Source organism: Pantherophis guttatus, chromosome 13 (genome assembly GCF_059756535.1).
Source record: "Pantherophis guttatus breed Tessera chromosome 13, ASM5975653v1, whole genome shotgun sequence".
Taxonomy (NCBI): domain Eukaryota; kingdom Metazoa; phylum Chordata; class Lepidosauria; order Squamata; family Colubridae; genus Pantherophis; species Pantherophis guttatus.
This window is the reverse complement of record NC_142075.1, coordinates 10,237,630-10,260,508: the sequence shown is the minus strand read 5'-3', so window position 1 is coordinate 10,260,508 and position 22,879 is coordinate 10,237,630. Positions and strand designations below refer to the sequence as shown.

Genomic DNA, 22,879 nt, shown 5'->3' with positions numbered 1-22,879 from the left:
AAGTGGTACTTATTAATCTACTCGCATTTGCTTGCTTTCGAACTGCTAGGTTAGCAGCAGCTGGGCAAGCAAAGGGAGCTCGCCCTAATTGCGCAGGGGTGGGGTCTCAAACCTGGCCTGTCAGCTTTCCAGTTGATAATCACAGCATCTTTAACTGCTGAGCCAGTTATTGAGACTGGCTCAGTTAGGAGAATCTCGCAAGTCTGAGGGTGCTGGATCGTCTCTTCCTTTTTATACTCCAGTGAATTGAGGAGGTGTCTACCTCAGCTACTTCCAAATGCTATCTCACTGTTTTGTAACTTTAAAAAAAATATGTTTCCACCTTTTTTGCCTGGGCAATGGTTCTTGTATATTTCAATCACGGTCATCTTCCTTAACTCTTTTGTTCTATCCTAGAAATTTTTGCCATTCTTCTGTCTTCCCGCTAGGCAAAGCTTCCATCATTGCACTCAGAATACTAACTCACAACGAAAGGGTGGAAGAACAAAGGGGAATGCAAGGAAGGCAGTTATCAGTTTTCTCACCTTCTTGAACTAAGTCTTCTGGACCTCACTTTCTTCACTTCTTGTTCACTTTCTCCACTGGAGCCTTGATCTTCCATGTCATCTTCATCATCATCCCCAGATCCCTCCCTCTTCCATTTACCTCTGTGTCTACAAAAGTTGATAAGGAGTATAAGCGTTAATGACCGTCATTGTGATCCATTATCGTGGTGGCTTTTACATGCCAACTAATTTAACACCCCCTCCCCCCAAATACGTAAGAAGGCCTAGATAGACAGACTATTCATCTAATGTTCAAGACAATTAAGTTATTAACTAGGGCTGTGCAGAAATACATCCATAAAGAATGGGCAGCCTCTTTAAAGTAGCGGCATCTTTCCTCGAGATGATGCGGCTGCCCTTTGCGGCAACCTGCGATTTCAGGAAAGGACAAGGCTGCTTTAAAGAGCTAAAAACAGATGTGTTTTTAGCTCTTTAATTAGAATTTAAACATCTAAACAGATGTGTTTAGCTGTGTTATTAACAATGACATATGTTCAATTAACAGCTCAATTAAAAGCACACCGTTCGACTAAATACTCACAATCCGAGGTACTCAAAAGCCCCCCCCCCATTTAATACTCCTTGTAATGGAATGTTCTTTTTAAGTACTAAGACACATGAGGTCTCATAACTAGGATAGCATTTTAGTTTCCAGCGAAGATTGAGGCTATTAGGGGAGGAGAGTCCATAAGCCACATACAATCAACCAAGGAACTTCTCAACCTCGGCACCTTGAGGATGTGTGGACTTCACAGGCTGGCTGGGGGTATTCTGGAAGCCGCCATCCACATGCCTTGAAGCTACCAAGGTTGAGAAACATTGGTCTATAAAGCAGCCCACTGATGGGGAAGTAGCCTTTAGCAGATGGAAGATATTTTGCTTTCTTCCTAGGGAAGGAAATGCAGGTGGCTGGGCTGATATCCACTCTTCCCTTTCCATGGAACAGTTCCAGAAAAGGAAGGATCATGTCCCTTTCTTCTACCAATCTAGCAAGGATCTAGTGTGCCAGAAGAGAAGAGGACAAACATCAGTATATATGTGTTCATGCAAGTGTGGTGTGTTTTATGCAGGTTTTGCTGGGTGTACATGGAATAGGATAAATTGTACAAATCTTGTACAAGATTTCTTCAAGTCAAACTCAACTGAAGACTTCACAGAGGCCTCCAAGTAGTTTTCTAGGCAGTATTTCAGAAATCGCTCCCTTTGCCTTAGTTTTAATATCCAAACCAAATGTATGGGGCTTTGTATGACTGTATAGCTATAACCTTGTTGCTAGTTTCCTTTCAATTTATATTGATTGTTTCCTAGTATGATTTGATTGCTTATTTGTACCCTATGACTATCATGAAGTGTTGTACCTTATGATTCTTGAAGAACGAATCTTCTTTTTATGTACACTGAGAGCATATGCACCAAAGACAAATTCCTTGGGTGTCCAATCACACTTGGCCAATAAAGAATTCTATCTATCTATCTATCTATCTATCTATCTATCTATCTATCTATCTATCTATCTATCTTCCAAGGATACAAGGCCAGTCAAGTCCAGCTAAGTGTTGCCACCTCCTGGAAGAGAAAGGGCAGACTATACAGCTAGTCCTTGACTTGCAACAGTTCATTTAAGGACCATTCAAAGTTACAATGGCACTGAACAAAAAATGATGACGATTTTTCACACAACCGGGTCAAAATTCAGATGCTCAGCAACTTATGACAATTACATTGTTCCTGGGGCGGGTGTGTGTGTGTGTGTCATGTGATCCCATTTTGTGACCTTCTGACGAGCAAAGTCAATGGGGAAGCCAGATTCACTTAACAACCATGTGACTAACTGAATGGCTGCAGTGACTCACTTAACAAATGTGGCAAGAAAGGTCGTAAAATGGGGCAAAATTCATTTAACAACTGTCACACTTAGTAACAGAAATTTTGGGTCAATTGTGGTTGTTCATTGAGGATTACCTTTACACTTATATATATATATCACACACTCATAGGTTCTATTTAAAAAAATGAACAGCTGAATGAATTTGAAGATGAGATACTGCATTCATGACTGGAGGAAAGATTTTAAAAAATTGTATGTTCCTCAAATTTGACTGCTGGAAACATTACAGAAATTGTTCGTTGCTGCCTACAATCCTGAGATTTCTTGCTGATTTTTCCTCAACCAATTACCAACCAGACCTGACCCATCGTGGCTTCCTAGATTAAACCTCATTGTCCAGGAGTTATCACTTGTTGGGCATGTGGGTACAAATCTGATTACAAGCCTGATGCAGTTTCCAGAAACTGATTTCACATTGCAGGATTCAATCTGGATTGGTCACTGGGACTAGAGGTTTGGTCTCCTGAGCTCTTGGACTTCCGCTGGAGCCCATCCTCTCTTTCTCTCTCTCTCCAGAAATGTGTGCACACTCTGAGGATGAGCTCCAGCCCGAATCCAAAAGACTAAATCTCTGATCTTGGTGACCATGCCAAATTAGATCCTGCAACATTAGCCTAGGACCCGCATATTTGCCTTCATTCATTGATATGTGGAGGAGGATTTGGTCTTTAAGCCAGGTATAGGCAACCAGCATGCGACCTTCATTCTTCCAATCTGCAGTTCCCAGAGCTAGACTCAGGGGTGAAATCCAGCAGGTTCTGGAGAACCAGTAGCGGAAATTTTGAGCAGTTCGGAGAACCGGCAAATGCTACCTCTGGCTGGCCCCAGAGTGGGGTGGGAATGGAGATTTTGCAATATCCTTCCCCTGGAGTGGGAATAGGGATTTTGCAGCATCTTTCCCCTGCCATGCCCACCAAGGCATACCATGCCCACCAAGCCATGCCCACAGAATCGGTAGTAACTAGGTTGCTCAGTGGCTAAGACACTTAGCTTGTCGATCAGAAAGGTTGGCAGTTTAACAGTTCAAATCCCTAGTACAGGTCTCCTAGTACAGATCATGCAGGTCTCCTCCTGCGTGATCAGGGGGTTGGACTAGATGACCTCCAAAGGTCCCTTCCAACTCTGTTACTGTTACTGGATTTCACCACTGGCTAGACTGGTCTAATGATTAAGGGGTAGGACTGGAAGTAAGGAACCATGAGTTCTAGCCTTGGCTTAGTCACAAAGCCAGATGGATGACTTTGGGCCAGTCCCTTTCTCTGAGCCTTAGGAAGGAGACTAAGGGCAAGCGACTTCCAAAAACTTTGCCTAGAAAATTCCATGTTCCATGTAGCCACCAAGAGTGAAGTCTGAGGAGAAGACAAAGAAGGGAAAGCGACCCCAGATGTTTGATGATGATGATGATGTATGGAAGGTATGACTGTGTCACATGTGTGATGAGGATCAGAGTTAAGCTTTGAGCTGACAAGCCAGCATTTATTTTTCCTCTGATATTTCCTTGTGTCTTCTGACGCAAACCTCTTGTACATAACCACATCACCATGGTTTTAAGTAATTTTCCAATGGTGGAAATGCACCTCAATGGTCTGGAAGAGTGGTGGAATTCAATTTTTTTTACTACCGGTTCTGTGGGCGTGGTCTGGCTTGGTGGGCCTGCAAAATCTCCATTCCCACCCAACTCCAGGGGAAGGATACTTTTTTTTTTTTTTGCTTTAATTTATATGCCGCCCTTCTCCGGAGACTCAGGGAGGCTTACAATGCGTTAAGCAATAGCCTTCATACTTTTGTATATTTATACAAAGTCATTTTATTGCCCCCATAATCCGGGTCCTCATTTCACCTACCTTTGAAAGGATGGAAGGCTGAGTCAACCTTGAGCCTGGTGAGATTTGAACTTGCAGTAATTGCAAGCAGCAGATGTTAATCTGTTAATAACAGTGCTTTAGTCCACTGTGCTGCAAAATCCTCATTCCCTCCCCACTCCTGAGGGAAGGATATTGCAACATCTCCATTCCCTCCCCACTTCTGGGAGAAGGATATTGCAAAATCCCCATTCCCAGCCCACTCCAGGGGAAGGATACTACAAAATCCCCATTCCCTCCCCACTCCTGGGGGAAGGATACTGCAAAATCCCCATTCCCACCCCACTCTGGGGCCAGCCGGAGGTGGTGTTTGCCAGTTCTCCAAACTACTCAAAATTTCCACTACCGGTTCTCCAGAACCTGTCAGAACCTGCTGAATACCATCCCTGGTCTGGAAGTAGCCCTAAAGCATCAGCACCTACATATGGGCCATAACGTGTCTGGGAGAAGAAGGAAGCCCCAGTTGTAGAATCCTTGTTTATTCACACAAAGGTTCTTGAGCAGTGTTTCTCAACCTTGGTAGCTTGAAGATGGGGGGACTTCAACTCCCAGAATCCCCCAGCCAGCAGCGCTGGCTAGGGGATTCTGGGAGTTGAAGTCCCCCCATCTTCAAGCTTCCAAGGTTGAGAAACACTGTTCTTGAGGGTTCCTTTGGAGGGGTTTCTATGTTTTTCTTCTTTGGAGGAAGGTAGGAACTATAAATGGGACAGGAACCCTTTGGCTTGACCTACTATTCAGAAGAGAGGACTTTCCATGATTAAGATTTCCCTCCTTTGGACAGAAACAAGGAAGTCCTTCCATCTTCAAATGTCTATGGAGATTCTCAGTCATCCAGGTCACAAAGTTGTCCCAAAAATGCTTTTTTTTTCAAGAGGCAAACTGGACTTTCTGGTTTTTCTTTGAAGATGTTTCGCTTCTCATCCAAGGAGCTTCTTCAAGCTGAAGAAGCTTCTCTCTTTTTTTAAAAAAAATCAAGTTTTATTGATTTTTTCTCTCCCCCCACCCCATTCACCCGCATATTTTATGAACATATTGGCCATATCATATCTTATACAACTTATCGCATCCAAATACATTTTACTTAGTTACAATTTCTGCCAAAATCATCTTTTTCCATATTTTTTAATCATATCTTAATATTTCTATGTTTATTTATATAAACGTCTTCATCCGCCCTCAAATTCTAATTTCTCTATTTTTACTCATACTTATTCTTTTTTTTACTTTTTAATAATTCATTCTTTATCCTAATACATTTACACATGTTTGGGGTTGCCTTTCTTCCATTTCATCTTTTTTTTATTGTACAGCAATCTTTCTTCTCATTCTCTTCCGTCTCCCTCCCTTCTTTTATCCTTCCTACTTTCTTCTTTCCTCCTCTCCTTCTCTTTCCCTACTTCCCCTTCCTTTCTCCCCTTCTTCTCAAGAGCTGAAGAAGCTTCTTGGATGAGAAAAGAAACGTCTTCGAAGAAAAACCAGGAAGTCCAGTTGCCTCTTGGAGTGGGGGGGGGGGGAAACACCTATCCTCCTTTATTTCTTTAGCTGTTCAATTTAGACTGATTTTTTTTGTTTTTGCATCTGACTCCTTCAAGGTGGCTTCCAGATCAACAGTGAACAAAAATTGGACCTTTTTTAAAAAACAAAAACAGAACAGCAATATTTCCCAATCAGGGCCCTTTATTTGAAATTCGGCAATCCCCTCACAGTCAGTAGGAACACTAGTCAGGTTCGCAGATTATGAGATGTAGAAATTCACCAGGCTGGAGAAATCTATTCCAATACTTTGAAAATACGTCGTGCAGAATCCAAGATAGAGAAGGTTGAAATGAAGCACCTTGTAACTAACATTCCAACCATCCACTACAGATAGTCCTCGACTTACAACCATTCATTTAGGGACTGTTTGAAGTTACCACGGCACTGAAAAAAAAGGGACTCACAACTGTTTTTTTCCCCCCACACGTGTATTGCAGTCTCCCCATGCTCAGGTGATTGAAATTCAGACACCTGGCAACTGGCTCGTATTTATGACGGGTTGCCGTGTCTCCCGGAGTTACATGATCCCTTTGTGTGACCTTTTCGCAAGCAAAGTTAACGGGGAAAGCCAGATTCACTTAACAACCGTGTCCACTAACTTAACTGCAGTGATTCGCTTAACAACTATGGCAAGGAAGGTTGTAAAATGGGGCGAAGCTCACTTAAGCAGCTGTCTCGCTGAGCAACAGAAATGTCGGGTCGTAAGTTGAGGGCTACCCGTAGAGACTCGAGAATCCTTTCAAAAAAAAAAAAAAAGGAAAACTAGATTTGTTTCAGAAACGAGGCGGAGCCCTCGTAACTTACATTTTTCTCACTTGCCTTGAACCTCTTCTTTTGGGACTCTCACTTTCAGACTCGCTATGACCCTTGAACGGAAAGAGAGAAGGAGGGAGAGAGAAAGGGAAGGAGCAATAAGAGAGGCTGCTGGTTTGATGGCTGCAATATTTCGCCTGCAAATATTCTTGGCATCCATAAAGGGTGTTGGGACGTGCCTTGGCTCATTCCCCCAGATTCAAAGCCAACACAATCCATAGGGGAGGCATTCGCTACCACACAGCAAATAAATAGGCAACACCCTTTTTGGCCCACGATCTCAGCAGTTCTGTGGTGTTGTGTTTCTTTCGTTTGTCGTTTTTTTTAAAAAAAACAGGAACTCTTTTACATCGTGAACACAAGTGGGCAAAGGAAAAAGAAACCCAAATTGAAGACAAAAGGATTAAAGAATAGTCAAAAAAAGAAGGAATAAGCAGCCACACCCAAGGCTTTCCAAGCGTTGCAGAAGACAGGATGCAAGCTGCAGGAAGGGACGGTCCTGCTCACCTGTACATGGGCTCCCCCTTCAGGGGAGGATCAGTAATGTGGGGTCTTTGGTGCACTGATGACGTTACCTACTTTGGTAATGAAACGTCTGCAAGAAAACAACCGAGCTCAGAGAGCACCAAGGACCCAACAGTTCAACCCTGAGCTATAAATATTCTCTTCTGTCAGTTCAGGTAACTGCCATACATGGCTTTCAAAGGCACATCATGATGAGACATACTCCCCAAATTATGAGGGATCAGGAACAACCCCCTCAAAAAATAAAAATGGGAAAGGGCTGAATAAACACTTCTAAAATTCCATTTCAATTTAAAATCATACAATTTCAATTTCATACTTTCAAAATCTTCTTCTTGTTGTTGTTTTTGCATTGAATGGAATTAGTAAGCCACTGAGAGTCTCTCAATTGCAGTGGGTAGACAACCATTGATTAATTACCCGACACAGGTAATTAATATTAATAATAAAATTAATAATATTAATAATAAAAGGAAAAAAAGAGAAAGAGGAGGAGGAGAAGGGGAAGGGAAGCCCTTAAAATACATCTCCTAATTTTTATGCAAGATTACTCTTATGCTTACATATATTTATTAAATCTTCTTAAACAATTAAACTCTACTGCTCAAAAAAATAAAGGGAACACAAGCAGAAGAGATCTGAGATCTGAATGAGTGAAATAGCCTTATTAAATACTTTGTTCGTTACATACAGTAGTTTATACACTGCTCAAACAACTAAAGGGAACACAAAACTACTGTATGTAACGAACAAAGTATTTAATAAGGCTATTTCACTCATTCAGATCTCAGATCTCTTCTGCTTGTGTTCCCTTTATTTTTTTGAGCAGAACAACATTCTGTTCACTCAATAGTAAGGAAAAAGAAACTATACACCACAGTTAAATGCCCATAAATCTGGATAACCTTTCTCAAAGTAATAAAGTGCCCTATTGACGGACAGCTCGTTCAGCGCAAAATGGGTGCTCAGAGGCCAGAATGTCAAGCGTGGGATTTGCATGACATCATGTATGTAACAGCTCTCACGGGTAACAGGGTGAAAGGGATTCCAAAGATACTGTACTGGCGCCGAACAAAGACCCCACCAAAAAAATCTGCTTGAGACTGACAAAAACACACTTAGAAATGGAATCATCCGTTGTTTCTTCAGTTTTCTTTCCCTGTGAGAACAGGGCAACGTTATTTAAATTAGAGATGACAAGAGAGTTAAGAAAATTAGCTGCAATGTTAGATGCAGGAACCCAAGTATATTAGAAACAGGTAAAGAGAATAAGAAGATCTTTGCAGCCAACAGCTGGGCACATCTGTCTCTTTCCAGGATCTTTATGAAACTTGAAAGGTTAAAGCGTGTCCCTTGCAAATTTTGAAAACAATCCCCAATTTTTAATGTGCATCCAAATACACAGAACAGTAATTGGCTCTCCATATCTGAAGTGCTCATTCAAGCACCCTGCACCAAAAAAGAACCACAAATCTATTTCTTCTTCTGATCCTTCCCCAAATTACAAGTTGTATACTGACTCCCATCTATCACAAAGCCTCTGCACTGCACTGGCTCATCCTCCACCAGATCCAGATGAGAGCTTCATTACAGGAGCCAGATGCTGGCATGGAATTATAGGAGCTGAAGTTATCCCTTTTGTAGCTTTACAAAAGCTTTACCTCACTGGTGCCCCCAAGCTTTGAAGGGAACCTTCCTTCTATCCTCCTGGCCATCATCTTCTCTTGCCCTTCAGGGGCAGAAAAACATAGTTCAAGGCACTCATACATGAAGTGTAGCCATAAGATGGTTTGTTATTTATCAGCTTGGGGAAATGCAAATCCATAATAAGAAATTGTGTTATGTGAAACTCAAAAGGATAGGTTTGCACATCATGCTATTCCAGAACAGAGGAATTTGCCCCCAAACCTTCCTTCATTCTACTACGTAGATCATTTTCTGCACACTTTCCTCCATCAAGGAAAACATCCAAAGAATGAATCCAATTTTCTTGGACTGGTTGTGTTCTTTCTTTCTTTCTTTCTTTCTTTCTTTCTTTCTTTCTTTCTTTCTTTCTTTCTTTCTTTCTTTCTCTTTCTTTCTCTCTCTCTCTCTCTCTCTCTCTCTTTCTTCCTCCCTTCCTTTCTCTCTCTCTCTCTCCCTCTTTTTTTTTTACTGTAAATTCAGCTTCCTGTTCTGTCCCTTACCGGAGAAAATCCCATCAAAATAAACTTGCATATGTCTTCTCCAACTGAGAAGCTGTAACCTTGTTCTTGAATTGAGAATTATATATGTCCCTTGATGCAGTTGGCAATAAACAAGAACCTTGAAGCTACTCAAACACAGGAGTAGAAGGTAAAGCTCTTGTGGTGATTGATCTTCCTTCAAATCTCACTCTTTGATATTGTCTGGTTCCCCAGCCCAGCTCCCTACCCTGCAATAACCCCAAACACACAAAACGGATTATAGATATTGTGTGAACACAGATAGTGGAAGAAGCTGGGAGAACCATGGTAGTTTTTAGTGCACTTGATGAAATTTTCTGAAGCCCTTCAAGACAATCTTTGCATGGCTTTGCTTATCCAAACATTCACACTTGTTTAAGCCAACAATCCAAAGGCAAACCTTAACCAAGAGTTCAGTCTTAAACTGCGGTTTAAGATGTTGGGTGGAACTCTTGACTTCTTTGCCCTTTTAACATCACATTGTCCACAATGAAGTAACTCCTAACCTCATCACAGCAGAACAGAGATATAATTCCAATAGTTTTTCTAATTTATGTAGTGCTTTTGTGCACAATCCTGCCAGAATGTTTTTTTTCTCAAAGCCACATCAAACAAGATAGCAGGAGCTTCTTTGCAAGGTGGAATCGTAAAGTGGAAAAAGTCCATAGAGAGGAGTAATTTTGGGAACTCATCCGGAGGGAAGTTAAGGGACCTTTGTTTTCCTAGGATGCATGTGTGAGGGTGCTGTAGTTATGTGTTTTTGAAAATACATACACCCAATGGAAAAATATTATGCAGGCAAAAGTAGTTCACCATGAAACAAGAAATTGTTAAGGATTCCTAGAAGCACCCTCATTAGATTCCTTAAATGACAAAAGCAGCATTTACAGACTACAGTTTTGCATAAGCAAGATCCCATTAATTAAAGCACAGTTAAAGTGAAGGTTGTGCACTGTTCCCTTTCCCATCAGAATAATCAATCCATTTCCATTTCAGGAGGAAAAGCAGCTTTCTATTTTTTATTTTTACATTATTGCGTGGTATTGCAATAATGAATAGTGAACCATAAACATATTTTTCTTTCGCATAAGATACAAATAAAGCCACTGTCGGTTGCACGGGCAACAGAAACATCTAGCAGGCAGAAAATCCAATGTTTGCAAAAACCACGTAATATTGTAAAACAAAAAATTGGAAAGGGCTTACCTGAGCCCCTAACGGGTACTCTTGCCTGCAGTGGAGATCAGGGGTGGGTGCGACATCACCAGCCCAGTGCATCCTGGGCCATTATGACAGAGAAAAGAGGGCCATTGAGCTTGGCATTTGCAGAACTTGGAAAAAGGAAAACAAAACCCTGTTGTTTAATGACAAAAGAATCGATGGACCCCTTGGATCTGAGCCTTCAGAGGACTTTTGGGTGGGAGGGGGAAAGAATATGGACAGGTTAGTCCGGATGGCATGGGCAAAACCATTGTCCAAGATGGAAGATCGCACAGGATTATGTGAGAGAAGAGGAGAAACAGGGAGAGAATGGAAGGCAGAGCTGGTCTGAGTATAACACAGCTGGAAGACATGTTCCTTATGCCAAGTTGCTTTGAGAAGAAAGAAGCAGATTAAAGGCTATCCTACAAATCAATTTCAAATCTTGCCTCTGCCGGGAAATTCAGTCACTAAACTAAGACAAGTCTTTGCTTCTGTATTATCTCAGATAACTTCACAAAGAGCCTTCCCTCTATTGCTTCAGTATCCATTCAGTGGCACAAACACAGGCCTGGGATCCAGAAATGTTTATTAGAAAAAACGTAACCTGCCCTTAAGTGCACCGGCCCCCAAAGGGAAAAAAGAATAGTAATAATTATATTAATGACAATTGAGGATTTAAAAACCTCTGAAGATTTCTGTTATGCAATTTTTCTCATTGCGGTGAATCCAACCTGACCGAAGAGAGTTGAATTCGAAGACAAGACGGGGAAGGGCCAAGAGAACAATTCTTTTTGATGCAAAATGTTCAAATCTGGGTGCCTTCTGCTAGGCACCTAAATCCATATATAGGCACCCAAGCATAAATGGACCCATTTTTAGAGGACTCCTTAACGGGAGGAGAGGGTGCCGCTTATTTTTGCAGGTGCTCGAATATAAATTTAGGTGCCTACCTTTGGACTTCCAACTTTGACATTTTCAGTCTGATTCTGAACTTTCCTGAGCCTCATTTTCTCCGTCTGTAAAAAACAGAAGGGAAAACTTGCTTACTCGCTTTGGACATTGGTCGGAGTGGGAAATATGCACACAAACAGAAAAAAAGAAAGAAAGAAAGAAAGAGAAAAAATGTGGGAGAATCGGTCACTCACAAAAGCGGCAAAGAAAAGGTGGCCAGTTCCATAACCACACTGCCCATAATACGGTTTTGGATGGAAGTGAAGGAAAGAAATGGGTTTTGATGTCCCAGCCATCAGATGAAAAAAAAAAATTAACCATCTGAACTCATCTCATGCATGGATTTTTGAAGAGAGGATTACATCTATAATATAAAAAAGGAGGCAAAAGTTTTAACACAAAGGAACAACACAATATATATAAACATGCACACTTTTATCATGCATTGCTTTTTAATCATGCCATCTTTCTGGAGTCTCAAAGCAGGGCTGTTCCTGCAACCTCTCCTTGTTTCTCGTCATGGATTGATTGTCCAAGACTCCAATGAGGATCATATCATTTCCCATTTGGACACACGAAAGGTCCGATGGGCAACTGGATTTTTTGACCTGGCTTCGGTTGCAGGAACAGCGCTTCAGGACTGCAAAATGCAACCAACGAATAACAACTTTCATTCCAAGGATGGCTTCTGCTCTTTATGGGTTTCCTCTCCCCTTACCTCATCATTTATAGTAAAACGCGAAGGCTCCTGTCTGCTACGGTTGGATCGTCTCACCCCGTAAACGTCAGGATATTCTTCCCACATCTGCAAAATAAATCAAGCTGGCGTTTGTATTCCACTAAGGGATACGAAGGGCACTCAGAAGAAAATCATCCATTATATTCTCCTGGAAGTGTCTCTATGATATAGGTTGGGCTACTTGACTGAACAAATTGGATGTCAGGTGCAAAGGATGGGGATCATCTGTGAAGTTGCAGCACGGAAGCCTATACACAAGGATCTAGACAACTCAAGTTCAACACTAAATTGGCGTCAGATAAGGACCAATGGAATTCAGGGGGGGTTGGGGTTGGACTTGGACTGTTTGTGGGAATGTAATGATTCTAAGCTGATGACATGCTTAACTCCATCCCCCAGCTCTGCCTGTTCTTCTCCTACCGTGTTTCCCCAAAAATAAGACCCTGTCTTATATTTTTTGAACCCCGAAATAAGCGCTTGGCCTTATTTTCGGAGGTCTTATTATTTTGGGGTGCGTGGAGCAAGATGGGGCTCTTCTTGCTCTCTTACCTGATTTCCAGCTCTGTCTCACTAACCCTAACCAGATAAAATGGTGGCAATTAGCTGCGCATGCATCTTATTTGCTTATTTTCGGGTAGGTGCATGCAGCTTATTTGCTTATTTTTGGTAGGGCTTATTTTCGGGGGTGGATTTTTTGGGGGGGCTTATTTCATGCGCTCAAAAGCCCAATTGGGCTTATTATCCGGGGAGGTCTTATGGTGGTAAATTAGATCTTTCTTGGGGCATTGGGATAGAAGTCATACCCTGTTTCCCCCAAAATAAGACATCCCCTGATAATAAGCCCAATCGGGCTTTTGAGTGCATGGCAATAAGGTCAAGCGCTTATTTCAGGGTTCAAAAAAAATGTAAGACAGGGTCTTATTTTTGGGGAAACACGGTAATGTTTTAAACCAACACTCAAAACATTCTCCTTGGAAGACACACAAGTCCCAATCAAGCAACATTATCACCCCTTTCACCCCTTAAGCTTCCCAATCTCCCAAGTGATCCCCACTTTTAGCAAGGCAAGGCCGTACCTTTTTGACGTCAGCTAGCCTTTCTTTCTTGGATGCTGGTTTCTCTTTAGCTCCCGGAGGGGTCTGTCGAGACTTGGATGCTGTGGATCCACTCTCTGATTCGGACTGACTTCCTGAAGACTCGGAACTGCTATTGGATTCACTTCCATGATCACTGCCTTGCTCGCTGTCTGACTGGCTCCCCGATTCGGAACCCGAGCCCTCTTCAGATGCCGAGTGACTGTGGAGAAAAATAGCGAGATTTTTTTTACCCTCAAGGATATAACAGGTTGTCTTTTGAGCTCCCCCAAAATATGGTATGGTCTTATTATTTTCTTCGAGCAATACATCTTCACAACTAAGTGGACTTCATTATCTTGGTCAACATACTTCCATCATGAAATTTATTATTTATTTACTTTATTTATGTAGAAAATTTATATTGCCGCCTACTCACACATGGCGACTCAAAGTGACTTACCGGACATCCATAAGTTTGTGGGATCTGTTTCAAGCTTTCCCCAATTCAGAGGAAGTTAACTGTCCTGAAAATTACAGTTTATCTCTTTTTTTGGGATTGGGGAAGAGGATACTCAGGTTTGGAAAGCCCACCTACCTATAGGCTGAGCCATTTTAGGGGTTTCAAATTTGCTAGGTTTACACTATATGTTAACACACAGCGATCTCCAGAAACACACCCATATGTTCACTTCTGAATTATGATATAAGCAATTGATTTTTCTGGAGGAACCTGCTCTGGTTAAGTCTAATAACCACAGAGTTTAGGGAAGGAGAAATCAGAGTTCTTGATATTCTAGGATCTCTGTAGTCATAAGGTTTTGTAGGAAAAGGCCAGGTTCCTGAAAGGTCTATCATCCAGTCATCTTAGTGCCGTGATGGCGAACCGTGGAGCCATGTATGTGGGGACGCAAGCGTTGCCCTAGCTGAGCTCCAGCACGCATGCGTGCACCGGCCATCTGATTTTCAGGCCTTCCAGGCCCACCGGAAGTCGGGAAACATACTGTTTCCGGCCTCCAGAGGGGTGGGGAAGGCCGTTTTCACCCTCCCCAGGCTCCAAGAAAGCCTCTGTAGCCTGGGGAGGGCAAAGAACGGGCCTACCGGGTCCACATGTGCCAAAAACGGAGGGAGGACACGCGCATGCGTGGGGGAGCATTGAATTATGGGTGTGGGCACATGCCCACGCAATCCCCCCGCGCTCCCTCTGCTTTTGGCATGCAACGGCAAAAAGGTTAGCCATCACTGTCTTAGTGTATAAGTCCATACAATGTACTAGAGATCCAGCAATATTGTCTTAAGTCTGTTGTGTGAACCAAATCACATTACTATTACAAGATTTATTTCTTTGGACACTACAAGTCATGTGAATACAGCAACTAAATTTAGTTAAGCTGGGTTTCATGTGTTGTGAAACCTGCAACTTCTGCGATGAAAAGCCCATAAGATTGCAGGTTGGTATACGGAAAAGGACCATCCAAGCAATCAATCATAGCAATTGCCCTTGCCACTCCACCTCAGATGCTGTGCATCACTTCAGTAACTTCATTGTCAATGTCAACCGCTTATGAGGAAAATCTGTATAAAATGTTTTACAGATGCACTTTACACCGGCAAGGTTGGCTAAAATGTATAAAGACAGATCAGCAAAATGTTGGAAATGTAACCAAACACTGGGCTCATAATACCACATGTGGTGGACATGTCCCAAAATCAAAAAATATTGGTCGAAAATATATACCTGGCTGGAAAAAATGACAAAGAAGCATATTGAACTGAGACCAGAGACATTTTTGTTGGGCATTTTACCGGAAAAATATGATAAAAAGACTACATATTTGATTTTACATATACTGACTGCGGTTAGGATTGTATTTACGCAACAGTGGAAGAATGAGGAGATCCCATCAAATGAGAAGGTAACTCAGAAAATAATGGAATACGCAGAAATGGACAGATTAACGCTTATCATTAAGGACAGAGAAGATACTGAATATTTTCTGATCTGGGAGGTATTTTATCAATGGCTAGAGCAATGGTGGCGAACCTTTTACTTACTGAGTGCTGAACAGAACGCGCTGTGTGCATTGCGCATACCCACATGCCATCCATGGTAGTATGCAACTCCTCCCCATGTGCTGTGCGTGCAACCGCACCATCTGCGCCTGCGCACAGCTTTCGCGTGCACCCCCACTATGCGCTGCGTGCACAACCGCACCATCTGCATATGCGTGCAGCTTTTGCGCATGTGCACTGGCACAATCTCATCATATGCGCATGTGCACAGCTTTCACGCACGCAATGCACGCACACAAATGTTGTCTGCGCATTTGCGTGCTGCGCACCAGTAATCTCATGCGCAAATACACACGCATTGCACGCACGCGCACCAGAGGCCTAAACACCAGCTGGGCGCACACGCATGCACAGTTTCAGTTGAGTTTGGCGATGGCTTGCGTGCCCCGAAAAATGGCTCTGCATGCCACTTCCGGCACGTGTGCCATAGGTGTGCTAACACGGGCTAGAGAATAGAAACAGAAGTTAGGAAGGAGGAAATATAAGAAAAGAAATTTGTACCATGGAGAGAAGTTTATGACAAAGATATGTACTGTTGTAAAGTATATTGATACAATAGTTATATTATTAATGTCATTGTAACAAATACAACAACAAATATGTGAACTATGAATTTTTTAAAAATTGTACCTAGTTCACGCACTGTTCAATGGAGATGAAAAGTATTATTTATTTTAATTTATTTTTATTTTATCTCCAATTTATATACCGCACCTTCTCCCGAGGAACTCAGGGCGGTGTACAGCCAGATAAAAACATACAATATAAATAATAATTAATTATTATATTAATTATAATATTATATTATATTATATTATATTATATTATATTATATTATATTATAATATTATATTATATTATATTATATTATATTATATTATATTATATTATATTATATTATTATATTATATTATATTATAATATTATATTATATTATATTATATTATATTATTATTATTATTAATTATAAATAAAATAAATAAAACATGGGGGAAAAAGTAGCTTCATTATCAATTCTAGGCTGGTTGCTGGACCCTTTCACATTAGTCTGGTTTTATTCAATTTTAGTCCATTTTTCCTCCATGGTGCTCCTTGACATTCATTACTAGAGCTCAGGGATCATTTGCATTTTCAGCTTAACAAGGTGTTGCTATCAACCACACAGCAGAGAGACCGATGCTTCTTCCTCCAATTTTAAAACCACATTCAAAACGTGTTATAAAACAGCCTGGTCTAAATGTTACTCGATACAAAACAATAGCAATAAAAGCTAAAAGGCTAAGCAGGCTGGAAATAAATCAGCCATAATACCAATGTTTAGGCAGGGCCAAATTTATAGGTGTGGATTAGGCCAGGCCGTTTTTTTACAGCTATTAAAAGCCGTTTTTCTCTTGCCTCAAGTGGAGTTCATCAAGGAAAGAATCTCATAAAATCCCTTTAAAAAGAAAAAAAAAATATCTTGGATGAGTCAATTAAGTCAGCGGTAGAAACTGGGCTGAAGAAATTTTTTTTTTTTAAAAGAAACTCTTCCAGGTTTTATCTTGTGGTAAAAAGGCAATAATTCAGAAGCAGATCCCTGAACCTAGCACACCACACAATCGTTCGGCATGTACTGCAGCGCGCTAAGAGCTTTTATTTTACTTTAAAATGTGTGAAAAGCAAAACATGGAAAAAAAGCAACGGAGTGAAATTAAAATGCATTTCTTTAGGAAACTGACAGAGGGCAGCAAGAAAGCAGGAAAGAGCAAGCTTTGGGCAAGCAGTCAGGGAAGCCATTTTGAAAACATGATCCGTGAATAAGCCACCATTTTACGGCTCTCCCTGCATTGCTGTCTCTTGAGCAATTCCAAATAGAAGGATAAAGTCATTGCTAAAAGCACCGTGAGGTAGAAGGGGTTTGGAAAATGCTGGGGCTTAAAAATAAAAGGGTTGCCCAAACACAGCAAAGTGTTTTAACTTTTCTTTTCCTTGTTCTGGGGAAAAAGGGAAAGGATCTATTTAGGATTCAGACACCTGAATGAACAACAACAACAAAAACAGAGCAAAGCAAAGCAAAACAAAACAACAAAAAACCAGCCAGCCTTTAAACTTTCTTGAGAGAGGAGGAAGAGTATTAAATTATAAACTAAATTGAACCGAATAAAGTCCTGCCTCTAGATATTTTACGTGCTGTCCGAATAGAGCTGGAAGGGACCTTGGAGGTCTTCTAGTCCAACCCCCTGCTCAAGCAGGAGACTCTATAGCCGTGATGGTGAACCTATGGCACGCACACCCTCTCTGTGGGCACACAAGCCATCGCTCAGTTCTGCTCCACTGCACATGCATGCGTGCGTGCGTGCCTCCCGCCAGCCAGCTGGTCTTAAGGTCTATGCTGCACATGCGCTGGGGGCAGGGTGTGTGCAGGGGGCCATTGACACATGCACGGGGCGGGGTGCATGTGGGGGACCACACACACATTGCATTTTGGGGGTTCGGGTGCACGTACACGGGTTCATGCCCACGTGCGCACGCTTTGGGCACTTGATCCAGAAAAGGTTAGCCATCACTGCCGTATAGCATGTCAGACAAGTGGTTGTCTAGAGTAGACCAGCGGTCACCAACTGGTGATCCATGGTGGTCCTTGGTGGTCCTTTTCTCAAGGACTGGTGGTCCTTGAGAAAATTTTCTAATTAAGGCAGATTTGAGTCCTTAGAGCAGTGATGGCGAAGTGATGGTTGCACGGAAACGTCGCATGCGCGCCCGCTCATTGTGGCTGCGCTCTGGAAAAACAGAACTTCCGGGTTCTAGCGCGCATGCGCGCCCGATGATCAGTTGGTCGGTGCACATGCACAGGCCGGTTTTCGGCACCGCCACACATGCGAAGGGATCGTGCTCCAGAAAAGCCAAACTTCCAGGTTCTGGCACACATGTACACCCGACAATCAGTTGGCCGGCGCGCATGTGCACGCCGGTTTTCAGCACTGCCATAAACGCGAAGGACAGCTGATTGTCACGTGCACATGCGCGCCAGAAACACAGAAGACAAAGGCTGCGTGTGCCAGGCGATATGGCCCCACGTGCCACTTTGGGCACACGTGGCATAGGTTCGCCATTGCGGCCTTAGAAGATTCTATCCCTCGGCGCCATCAAGCTTCAAGGAAGGCTGGCTGCTCATGCTTTCTCTCAGATCATATGTTATGGCAGGCAGTAGTGAAATCCAATTTTTTTTTTAATACCGGTTCTGTGGGCGTGGCTTGGTGGGCGTGGCATGGCTTGGTGGGCGTGGCAGGGGAAGGATACTGCAAAATCTCCACTCCCTCCCCACTCTTTGGGGAAGGATATTGCAAAATCTCCATTCGTACCCCACTCTGGGGCCAGCCAGAGGTGGTATTTGCCAGTTCTCCGAATTTCCGCTACGGGTTCTCCAAACTGCTCCAAACTGCTGCTACCGATTCTCCAGAAACTGTCAGAACCTGCTGGATTTCACCCCTGATGGCAGGGGTATCAAACTCAAGGCCCGTGGACCGGGTGCGGCCAGCTGAGATCTGGCCCATGGGGCCAGCCTGGAAATAGCAAAGGACCGGCCCATGGTGCCTCTGCTGGCCAAAACAGGCTGCGGGGGATGGGTGGCGGGGGGGGCTGCATGCGACCCCGCGTGGCCTCCTTTCAGCCTCCTGCAGCACTCTGCCGACTGAAAACGGGGGGGGGGGGCTCATTTTGGCTGGCAGACACTAACCCTAACCTTCTTCACCTTCTCTTTAGCAGCACCTGCCAAACAGAACTAAGTAACTTCCAAGACCTGGATGGCTGTTCTTCAGAAGCGCCAAAAACATCATCTGGCTCTTCATCCAGATGATGGGTGGAAGAGTGAGTCCCCTCGTATCACTGAGTTTGTCATCGTTTATCTTAATCTTTTACTTGTGATTGATTCACTTGTATTTTATTTTATTGTTGTGAGCCACCCAGGGTCATTGAGAATTGGGTGGTATATCCAGTTTGTAAAATTATTACTAGGATTGAGTCCTCTTCTAGGGCTGTGTACAGAGGTAGTAACAAAGATTGATCGACTGTTGGAAAAGGCCAGTTTTTAGACATCTGGAGAAATTGTCAGTTCATTTAGGCTCTGCTCCTATACAAAAGAGCCAAGCCCCATAACAGTTGGGGACAGCTCTACATGTCTTTAGTCTGTACATTATGGAATTGAGACTATTTATGCCAGAAAGTAAATCTCCTTTTGTCTGGAATAGCTGTTTTGAATGCAAAGGGGGGGAAATGCATAGTGAGCCTGTGTCAAATGCCCACCCCAACAATGCCCCCCACCACCACCCTGGCCCTCCGAGGTCAAACACGACCTCATGTGGCTCTCGATGAAATCGAGTTTGACACCCAATATATGGAATTATACCTAAGGATAAGAGACAGGAAGGCTTCACACGACATGCTAAAGTGGCATATTTGAGACTACTCAATTTGGATGCCATCCAGTTCTTCATATTGTCCAATATCAACATTGCTTAGCTTAGGGTTCAAAGTGTTTGACGATCTGAACAATTAGACTTATTCAATGAACTGTAGTTTAACTATGGATTACTGGGCTGAATGAAACAACCAGAGACACAAAAGCTGTCTATTTAAACTCCAGGCATAAATGCTAATCACAGAAGAATGTGGCTCATTTAACATCTACACATCCATTTTTGTCACTAAGGGTCGCCTTTAAATTTCTCCTTTAAAAGAAATTTATGTTGCTAAGTGAGAAATGTTGTGAATTTTGGTCCATTTTACGACTTTTCTTGCCACATTTGTTAAAGGAATCGCTGCAATCGTTCAATTGTTAGATTAGTCACGCCGTTGTTAAAGTGAATCCGGCTTCCCACATTGACTTCGCTGGTCAGAAAGTCGCAAAAGGGGGAATCATGTGACCTCCAGCACACGGCAACCGTCATAAATGCGAGTCAGTTGCCAAGCATCCGAATTTTATTCGCATGACCGTGGGGATGCTGCAACGGTCAGAAATGTGAAAAATAAGTCACTTTTTTTCAGTGCTGTTGTAACTTTGGTCACTAAATGAATTGTTGTAAGTTGAGGACTACCTGTACTTTAAAAAAAAACAAAAAGGCTGATTAATTTATCCCAGGTTTGCCAGGCACGAGGCCAAGCCACGCTTCATAGAAGCGTGACAAAGCAAAATAGCTTGCTTGCTCCCTTCTTCTTCTTCCTGAAGAATCTGAGGAAACTACACAACAAATTGTATCTACCAACTCAAAAAACGATCTTGGGAAGTCCCCTAAAACACCCGGATGGGTGTTCCCCTTTTAACTCTGCTGCTCATAGGGATATCTGTGTCCAACCTGGATATGTTTCAGACCCCCATCTGTAGCTTTGTAGCAACAAGGCCTCAGACTGTTTCATTTGTTACTTAATGGCACATGGATGCAGCACAAACTCAAAAGGTTTTGGTAAGCCACATCTGTAAAAAAAAAAAAAAAAAGCCATTTAAAAGAGCTTTTCCTCACTTCCTCAGAGCTCAGAGATATCAAAACGATTATCTTATTCTTCTAAGCATCAACATCTCTGGAAGGTGGGGGTGGTGGTCAACCAAGCTTGTTCTGTAAAAAACCTCCATCAAATTTAGCTCTACCCACCCACAGAGCAGCTGGTTCCTTGTAACAAACCACATCCATCATTGCCAAATGGACGTCTTGTTTGGCTTCATTTGTGATGGCAATCCAACCAATTCTGGGATGTTGTCTAAGACCAACCGATTATGGTTTAATGACTTCATTCCATGAGTTTAGCACAATGTGGATCCCTTAGCTTTGGGAAGAGGGTGTAGATATGTTTATTTTAAAAGTCAACCTTTAGCAAATATATCCTTCCCCAAATTCCCCTTAATCTAGCCTGCTTTCTATCCCACTCATTAACCAATAATAAAACTATCTTCCAGAGGGCCATTATACATATTATATTTCAAACCGTACAATCAGTGGAAGCTATGCACAGATACCTCAAAGCTTCTACTTCAATCCTGCACCACTGAAATATCAAGGCCAACTACATGCATTGCATTCTGGTTTGAAATTTCAAAAAAATATTGAGCGGCCTGGGTTTGAAGTGTGATGAGATGAATGACACCATCGGGAATGTCCCATCCTATGACTGAGATCTCCCAGAAATCCCCTAGATTTGGGACGTCAATTCAACTTCTCAAAACACAGGAGGGATATTGGAAAAAGAGGGGTTATTTCAATTTTAGAAGAATTAGGCTACCGGTACTTTGAATCTATTTTGTATTTGTTTTGTTTCAACCATTTTTTTCTCCCTGTGGATATTCGTGTGAGTTGCTAGTTTCTGGAAGACTTCAAACAGCACTAAAACAATTAAATAAAGCACAGAGAAATACATAAAGTAACATTTAAAAGGTTGAAAACAAACAGTTGAAACCAAATCAAGATGGTGTTGAAATGCACCAGGGTTTTGATTTTCTTTTAATTCTTTTTTTAAGAGACCTTCAACGTAGTCATAAATCCTACCCTTTCCATCAATCACGATCCGTTTCAGGCAATATGAAAATTGTAATCCAAGATAGCTGAAAGGCACTAACCGCCTTATGCAATATAGATGCTTTTTGTAGAGTTTTGAAAATCGATCTCCAAAAAATAAATGTACCTCTTTCAGAAAAATCATTTTTTAATGAAAGAAATATTTCAAAGAGATGCAAAGCAGATGAAACTGAGTTGAACAGATTTCCCCTTCTTCTAAGGGTTTTCTATGCAAACTGGATTACAGATTCTATCAACTTCAACCAAAATGACAAGATTGTGGAATAACACCTGGCTTGAAAATTTAAGAGAGCTTACAAAGGAACTTCAAATAATATAAGCCAGCTAAGGCAGACTATTTTTTTCTCTTCAGGAAATTAAATCCAGGGGTTGATCTGCTCTTATGATTAGCAAGATAGCTCTCTTCCAGAACAAGCAAGCAGAACAAATGAAACCATCCATAAATCACATCTGAATGGTAATGAAGATAACAATAGGGAACTCATAAGAGCAAAGAAGATAAAAGTAGTTTTTCAGCATTCCAGAACCCATTCCTCTTAGCTAAATAAAATATCTTTTCTGCAGACTCTGTTGCTAAGATGTAACAGGAAGAGATCTGTTGCCTTGAAAGCACCAGCTTTTGCAGAAACCCAACATTTTTGCAGGAGCACTGAGATTCAATTTGGCAGAAATACTTTGGAATTAGCCAAAAGGACAATATTAAATATTGTATTACAATCGCATGTGTGTCAAGCAACAAAACCCAAGCTGTTTGAAACTACATCATGCTTGGACCCAAGCAAATTAAATTAAGTGCCAAGCGCATCTCCAAGATAAAAACAATGAGCTTCCAAGATAAAATGCACAATTTGTCAGCTGCCTTGTCTGCAAAGTGTTCTACTTTTTAATGTCACCTCTCTATAAAGTTGTGTTTCATTTGAACTCT

General features: G+C 42.0%; 1 protein-coding gene across 3 annotated transcripts in view; it reads right to left on the bottom strand.

Moving 5' to 3' along the window:
* Nucleotides 1–22,879, bottom strand: part of CHD2 (chromodomain helicase DNA binding protein 2) — a 69,541-nt gene that overhangs the window by 40,641 nt on the left and 6,021 nt on the right. For 2 of the 3 annotated variants that reach the window (XM_087877794.1, XM_034424728.3), the window contains exons 3-6: nucleotides 13,343–13,562; nucleotides 12,246–12,332; nucleotides 6,636–6,697; nucleotides 525–653 (exon numbers count right to left, since the gene is read on the bottom strand). In XM_087877794.1, coding sequence (XP_087733920.1) covers nucleotides 525–653; nucleotides 6,636–6,697; nucleotides 12,246–12,332; nucleotides 13,343–13,562 — 498 coding nt within the window. Of the gene's footprint in view, nucleotides 1–524; nucleotides 654–6,635; nucleotides 6,698–11,526; nucleotides 11,593–12,245; nucleotides 12,333–13,342; nucleotides 13,563–22,879 lie in introns of all 3 variants that reach the window. The other variant, XM_087877795.1, reaches the window with a different exon arrangement.